This window comes from Carassius auratus, chromosome 19 (assembly GCF_003368295.1).
Source record: "Carassius auratus strain Wakin chromosome 19, ASM336829v1, whole genome shotgun sequence".
Lineage (NCBI taxonomy): Eukaryota > Metazoa > Chordata > Actinopteri > Cypriniformes > Cyprinidae > Carassius > Carassius auratus.
Window position 1 is genome coordinate 19,066,596 of NC_039261.1, and position 8,629 is coordinate 19,075,224.

Here is an 8,629-nt window from a genome sequence, read left to right on the forward strand (position 1 = left end):
GACAGCCTTATTAATGTCATCAACCAGTGTACTTGCAATAGCCTCGTGCATTTCTGACAATGCTTTGCCATTAAGATAGCTTCCATAGCTTGAGTCTGTCTTTAGATGTTTGAAAGAAGGACAATCCATCTCCTTCATAAATGTCACAAAATTATGAAATTTTGAATTTGCCAGTTCATTTTCTGCAAGGAAATAAGCAGTTTTAAGTAACCCCTTGAGCTCCTCTTCTCCCTGCAGCTGTGCAGTTTGGATAGCATTAGCCATAGCATTTTTGGATGTTTCTGCTTCTTTCTTTCTTTTTAAAGCTGCTGTATGGCCAGTTCCATTGGCATGTCTAATTAATGTAGATGTTTTGTAGCATTGGCTGGTAAATTGTGGACTGCTGTACATCTTACAAACTGAGCAGCTCATAATCCCATCGTTAATTTCTAGCCAAGGGTAAATTTTTAGCCAGTTCGTTTGAAATTTATCCTTTGACTGCTTCACCTCTGTATGATTTCTTTGTGGATCTTCGGTTTGGCTGCTTGTCGGCCTTTCGTTGTCGGACACTTTTTTTCTTTGGATCGTGATCTGCATCATCCAAACTTGTCTTTCGCTTCAGCCAACGGTCCATATTTAAACTACTACGCTAACCAAACAATTCATTGTCTGTGGCCGTGTTTGTGCGCGCGGGAAATATGCCGCGCATAATGAATAGAAAACAAGGGGAAACGCGCAGTCACATGCTCAAACAAGTGGAAAGCTCGGGCGCGCGCGCCGCAGTCTCATTTCCACAAGCGCTTGCACTCTCTTTGGCGTCTGTCGTTGCCATGCAACCAACTGCGCTCTCCACGACGACAAGAAGGATCAGCAAAATATTAATTGATTTCTAGCGTTAACTTTATTACTAGATATATTTATAGATATATTTATGGAGATGAAAAATAATAAAGGCGCCCTGTACAGCTATGATCAGCTGTTCGGCCGAGCATTCAATGTTGTGACGCTATAAGCTGATCAGTTGGTTCGTTGCTGCCGCGCTCTATCACTCGCACACCATAAAGAGCAAAATGTTTTTTAATGTTTCAGTTTCGTTATTACAACGACAATTTGGAAGCGGATAATTTCTTCACAAACAGCTCATTTTGACTCAAAATGTTAGAATGCTGCACCTACACTTGATAGTGTGAATAAGATCAGCGCAACGCAGACCGCTGCATTGACAGCGTGAAACATGGTCTGTCTACAGCAGCCAGGGCTCCGCCGTTTACTGTCTATGAGCTCAGCGCTGAGACAGAAAATGCCGGTCCAGCGCTGATTGAGGAATTAAATTCGAAAATAAAAGACAATTTGACTAGACAATTTGACATATTTTTTCTCGCATCTGTGAATTTTTTTTTAAATCATTTGCTCTGAGAGGAAGCAAATATATTTGTGCGGGAATTTCTCGCACTATAAAAGCTAACCTTGCGGGAATGGTTTAAATTATGCGCAATCCCCGCATTCCCGCACCGAAATTCAAGCCCTGTGTTAACTTTTTTAATGTGGATGACACTCCCTCTGAGTTCAAACAAACCAAAATCCCGGAGTAATGCATGCACTCAAACAGTACACTGACTGAACTGCTGTGATGAACACCGAGCCGCCGGGTTGATGCACGATCTCCAAGGATCTTTACATTGCAACAGGCCCCAGGATGCCAAAATTTTCTCTTCCTCTGTAGGGACAAGAGGAACTGTATTGATACCCCATCAGTCTTGTTTGCTTCCCTCTTACGTGCCACAGACCTCTGTTTTGTCAAACTTGCGAAGTCCCTCCACTTTATGGGCTTTGTTCATATCCATAGCCAGCATCATTTATTTTTTTTGAGTTATTTCTGCCCAGATTTTATTTTTGTCAGCATTTGTAATGCTATTTTTTCAGCTTTGAAAATAGCTGGACTTTACTATTTTCCACCTCCTCTAAAAGAACTGCAATTTCATGCTTTGAAAAATGGCAAGAAGACATAAATAGGAAAAAATTAGCAAAATAAGCAATCCACAACAGTACATCACAGTTTTTCAAAACCCATCTTTTTTCGATTGTGGTTAAGTAGCCTATCAATATTACATAAGAAATAGTATTTATCTGAAATTGTGAAATTATTGACATTGGGATCAGAAAAGAGCACATTTTTAACTCCGTGTGTGTATAATGTATTGCAGAACAAATGAATGATTCGTTATTACTCGACTCCTACGTAACGTCATTTCAAAAGCGTAACTCGAGTCGAAGAAAAGAGAAAATAAAACCAAATTACTGTAGGTGGCTCATGACTAGGTCGTTGGTTTTCATACGATGCAATGACTATGGTGGTTAATCTGCGAGCTACGTCGTTGTACGGGAAACGCACCCCAGAGCAAGTTTGCGAATCATTTGATTTAGAGCCACACTTCGGAGCGGGTTTGGGTTTTACTTTTCTAATACAAATAAAACCAATCTACCTTTTTATAGTTGAATTAAAAAAGTTATGATCAATTCAATTGAAGTTTATTTGTATAGCGCTTTTTACAATACAAATCGTTACAAAGCAACTTCACAGAAAATTATGTTTCTACAATATTTAGTAGTAGCTTATAAGTGGTGACTGTCAGTTTGTGCACGTATGACAAGATTTGTAGAAAAATTTATACAAGTCGTAGTCAGCCAGATGATGAACATTATTAATATTATTAATAATTAATATATGATTCAGTCACACTTGTAGCAATATTTGTTAGTTCTGTTTGTTGATTCGGGGTCAGCATCATCTCTTCTCAGGTGTTCTGGATCCAGACTGGAGCTTGTGGCAAAACATAAAAACAAATAGAGACATCATTAGCATCTTGAGGACAAAAAAATAGATTACTAACTTTTTAAGACTAGTCTAAACAGTTTCAGCTATCGTCCCCAGATCAGAAATGACTTTCCACAAATCATTATTCAGATTCAGACGACTTTTGTATTTAGATCAAACCTTCGGTGTAGATTCACAAATCATTAGCTGTGGTTCACTAAAAACCTCAAAGGCATCAGAGCTGAAGTGGAGAGAAAAGAGCGTGTCTTTAGGAAATTTTATTTTTCCACATGTATCTTCCCATTCTTTTCCCGTCTTCTACTGATGATTCAAATTCAATTCAATTCTAATGAGCTGATGATCTGAACCAGGGGCGTTCTTCGTTCAGTGCTTATTACATCCGAGATCAAATGACACTTCTAAGATGATATCATTGTGCTAATCATGATCCGGCTAATTGGGTTCTTCGAACACACCTGTTCAATTAGTATCATTTGCTTTAGATCGGCTCTTCGGAGCGAGTTTGGGTTTTACTTTTCTAATACAAATAAAATCAATCTACCTTTTTATAGTTGAATTAAAAATGTTATGACCAGTCTTGAAGAAAAAAAAATGTATCACTAATTTTTTAACACTAGTTAACAACAGTTTCAGCTATTGGCCCCAGATCTAAAATGATTGTCCACAAATCATTATTTAGATTCTGATGACTTTTGTATTTAAAGCAAACCTTCGGTTTAGATTCACAAATCATTTGTGAATGATTCGTGCTGAAAAACTCCTCCAGCGGCCGCAGCATCACGATTAGCGTCGGCATGTTTACATCCTAACAAGATGACATAGCGTTTCTTATCTCAGCCGTTTGTGCGCTGTTTCAGTAGCTGAGGTCTACTAAAAGACTCAAAGTTATCACAGGGCTAAAGTGGAGTTAATAATGTTTTGAAATTTGTTAAACAATTCTGATTTAGAAAACATTTTTGTTAAATTGTATATTGTTCAAAAAACCTTGTTTACCATTTGTACTTATGGAGGATTGAATTTGGTGAATTTTATTTATTTACAATTATCTTTGGACCATAGTTTTTTTTTTTTTACAGGTAGGAAATATATTTTACAATTAATGGTAATTCATTTATTGTTAATTAATGTATTTATTTTTGCATTGTTAATACCAATTAAATGGCATGGAAATAATTAGTGGTGGGCCATTATCGCCATTAACGTGCTGCGTTAACGCGAGACTCTTATCGGGCGATAAAAAAAAATATTGCCGTTAATCTATTCTGAAAGTTGGGTTGGGAGCTGGGTCTATACTAAGTGAGCTATGATGACTTTCACCTTCATATTTTATATAACTGACTGGCTGAGGACAGCCTAATGGACAGCGACACTGAACCGAGCTCTCTTGTGCGAAGTTCTCCTCAAAGTCCCTTCTGCACCGGAACGAACAAATACAAATCGCAGTTTGAAACAAACAAGATGTGAAAGAGCCTGATTCAGTACTCGCAGTGTTCTGGTGTTCAGGACTCACGCAGAGAAAGGCATCTCGAGACGCTAAATATAAGCGTTTTCAAGTGTTTTGATCACTTGAACATCGAATCTGCTTATGTTTGCTCTAGTGCCGACAAATACATACGAAATATGTCAAACTATCCACCTTGGAAATTATGCTCGAAAAAACTGTCAGTTATTTCTTAAGTGAAAGTAAACAGTTGAGGAAAAAAATGGGATGTGTATTATATTGGATGCGTTCATCGTCTCTTAAAGTGACCGCGCCTAATTTAGCTACTGGCTGCTGTAATGTTAATCCAAGAAAATTAAAATGAAGATCACTCACTGCTCTTGACTACTTTGTAGTTTTAACAGTCAAACCAAAAATTATTCAGACACCAGATATATTTTTTTATATATATAGCAAAACTGTAATAATGTGAGAAATGTTGAAGGTGTCTGAATAAATGTAGGTTTGATTGTATATTTCATTTTTACATTGAAGACTATCTAGTGCTTTTTTACATTTAATTATTTAGTTTCTGTACCTTGACACCTACAAACTTGAAAAAACCTTAAACATTGTGTAAATAGCACAAGTAAATAAAAATAAAAGAACATACAAATTAGACAATTTCAAACAGTGCCCACTGGTACAACCTTCACCGGGTCCCGCTTGTGCAATGTGGAATTAGTTTACAGCTTTTTCAAGCAGTTTGTGATGGATTTTGGAAACAGGAGATGTACATTTCTAATGCACCACCCAGCTTGATAAACCCCTTCTCAAAAACTTACTGTTTGTCAATTTTATTTGGGTAACACATATTCTGAATGCCTTCTGCAGAATTCGAACGAGCCATTTTAATCTAGATTAATTTCAAGATCACAGTGAGATTAATCTAGATTAAAAATTTTTATCTATGCCCACCTCTAGAAATAATATAACAGTCCAAAAAAAGCCATAATGAAGCTTCATTTTCTGTATACAAGATATCATTTATTTCTGGATTTGGCATAAATGACTCCCATAAATTACTTTGAAGTAAAATGTACATAATTTTTCTTTTGCAAGTTTTTGGACACATTTCCAAATTAAATAAAATTAAATCTATTGCAATTCTACTGCAATTAGGGAAGCTATGACATCTCTCGACCAATATGTTTATGTTGTTCTGATGTTTTGTATTCATCTGCTTCTTCCATTTGCTCTTTTTACATTGACTATCACTCTATACAAATACAATCACATACAACAGACATTTCTCTAATATTTATTACAATCTATACTGATACACTGAACATTCACTTTAATGGTATATGAGATGACCGGATGCTTTAAACTGATTTACTATTGAACTGTCAGCAACTGAACTGCAGCTCAAACTATTTCAAATATAGTCAATTAAGCTACAGACTCAGTCATAATTGGTACAATATTAATTTTAATGATATTCTGGTTGGGTAGGTTGAAATAAAGATGGCAATTAAACCTTTGTAATTTATATCGTACTAGACACAGTTTTGAAATACATAGCCTACACTTTATTGTCTGAATAAGTGGCTAAATTTTGATCAATGCTAAACTGAGGATCAATTATCATTGTGTAATGGCTACAAACACTATAGTATTTATGGAAGTGCTGTTTGGTAGGGAGAGTACGGTAGTTTACGTGTCCTTTATGGGATGGCATTAGGTTTGGAGTAATGGCAGGTGCATGCTGATTACCAGATGGGTGGTGGTGGTGATTTCTTAGAGACTGCAATGATGGTTTGTGCCAGCTTCGGAAAACCGTTATCGTAGCTGTTGTTTTAACAGTATGATATTGTGTATAATCATTTGCGTTTAAATGTTTTGTGCCAGAGTTGGAAAACTCTTTTCTAGCTGGTACGCGAGCTGTGATGTATATGGTTGAAGTGTGTGTTTGTTTGATATTGCGCTGTATTGAATGTGTATTCCTGTTATTTGATGTACAGTGTTTTTAAAAATGATTTTGAAATGTTTTAGCACAATAAGGAAGGTGTCTTTCTGGCTCTATTTTACAGCAATCCTTAAGTTGAATTTACTACTTTTTAATACCTTTTTTACTACCTTCAGAATATTTTTTTAAACCATCACGACACTGAATTGCAAGTGTTAATCAGCGACCTTTCTATTATTTACACAGATTTTGACATGTATAACGTACAAAAAAGAATAGATTTAGAGACTGATGTTGACAACATATTGCACATTTAATTCACTTATTAAATAAAAATAAAACAAACTACATAAAATGTGCAATGGAGAGAATGGATAGTTCCAGCACACTGGCAGACAGCTGAGATTGGTAGAATTAACTGCTCTCTCCGAGCACGCATTCCATTGTTATGTTTAGTGGATTGCATATGCGACCGAACTGCGTTAGCTCCAATCCAGTTGACATTGATGTTTTTTTTACACACCGAACAATATGCCTGCCTGTTAGTGTTGTCACAGTACCAACATTTCAGTATTCAGTACCGATACCAGTGAAAATCCATGGTTCTCGGTACCAATTTCGGTACCAAAGCAAAACACAAAAATATGCTAATAAAAAAGAATAACTTTTTAGCACTAAAAATAAAACCAATGCCATTCTTTATACTTATTTACAATTGTGTTTAAAGTTTTTCTATAAGTTATATGATTATGAAAAACAGTAAACAAGTTTCACCCAAATTTAATTTGTCTTTTAATTTATAAAATTTAGACACATTTTATTTTTGGTAAAAAAAAGGGGATTTGCTATTAAAATTAAAACATGGAAGAAATATTGTGATTTTATTTCTTTAAAAAAAATTTCAACAGTAGTAGCAGTATCACATACATTTGACTAAATAATAGTAATGTTTCTAGCACAGTGCCTTTATGTAAAAATTTACTTTTAGGCCTAATGAATGCATATTTGTCATTTTAACTGAACTTAAGACTGGTGGTGATGCTTAAGATATTTTGGTTATTGAGGGTTTCTAAAAAAAATAGTAATGGATCAAATTAATTATTATTAAAAGATAATACTACTACTAATTCTACTATCATACTAATGTATATACAATGCACTATGGCTTGATGAGCTGCTGGGTTCATGAATATTAATCACGTTGTCTCCGTTCGGTCAAACTGATTTGCTGAAATCAAAACAGGAACGGTACTAAATCAGTGCCAGCCAATGAAATTGCCATTTGTGCATTAGCTCCGCCCACTACCGGAGAAACCGGTATGTCTTCTGCTCGTTCGAAACTAAATATGATTAATTCTGAATGAACTCCATTATTTTGACAGGAGAAGACAACAAAGAATAGTTTACATATAGCGTGTCGATTCAGCGTGGTAAGACTCTCGCTCGCTCTCTCTCTTTGCATGTGTGAGAAACAGCGCTATCAGTAAAGTGACGGTGAGTCATGCGTCTTCACAAAGAGTTTACAGAGCATCAAATACAGGTGCGCTGTGCGTCCATTGAGATGAACTGAAAAGTTCAGATCGCTTGATGGAGAGAGAACTCTGAAGCTCAGATGCTCAAATTAATGCAAGCGTCATGCGCTTCAGTCTATGTAGTAAACAAACCTGCACGTCTCTGCCATTCATTAATTCACACAGAGACGCCCAGAACACGGATTTATATTTCAAACAATATTTGTGGCTTAACATTTACAGATACTGGTCCATATGGAGATTTGATTAATTTATGCTAACTTCCATGACTGTCCATATTAAAATGTAAGTTTCATTTTCATGACTGGATTTTGAGATTCCGTCCTCGTTTTCTGCTTCGTGGAAATCATAGCGCTGTATGCGTCAAGAACCGGGTTTGAACGGGACCTCGGTACTACCGGTACTTAAAGAAACCTGGTACCGTCACATTTACATTTTTTTAGTACTGACTTGGTACCGAAGTACGGGTTCTTTTGACAACACTACTGCCTGTTATTCTCTACTGCAGGCCTGAGCCAGTCCTTAAACGCCCATGAAGACGACGATGGCTGTCCAGTCGTTGAAGCAAGTCTAAAATAAAACGTAAGCCAGCCACTTCTGTTGAGCGCGCAGTGTTCTGAGATGATGCCGAACGACCACTGAATATGACGTCAGCATCAAACATACGCTGAGACGGAGACGAAAGATCTTTGATTATGTGCTCGGATATGCTAAAGCCCATATTTAAACGAACTAACGCGAACGCAGATAGAATTTCAATCAGAATAGGACACCTGATAGTCTGAAAAAATAATACCTAATTTGGAAAAAAATAATACCTCTGAGACCACATTTAACACTTTTAATGGCCTTAAATTTGACAATTTTGATTGATCACTTTTTAATACTTTTTA

The 8,629-nt window shown here is 36.2% G+C and overlaps 1 protein-coding gene across 1 annotated transcript in view; it reads right to left on the reverse strand.

The window, feature by feature from the left end:
* Window positions 1–2,760: 2,760 nt before the first annotated feature.
* Window positions 2,761–8,629, reverse strand: part of LOC113119708 (semaphorin-6D-like) — a gene marked incomplete at its 3' end in the record, with an annotated part of 20,431 nt that continues 14,562 nt past the window's right edge. The window contains exon 16 of the mRNA XM_026289324.1: window positions 2,761–2,800. Within this exon, the coding sequence (XP_026145109.1) occupies window positions 2,761–2,800 (40 nt within the window). The remainder of the gene's footprint in view (window positions 2,801–8,629) is intronic.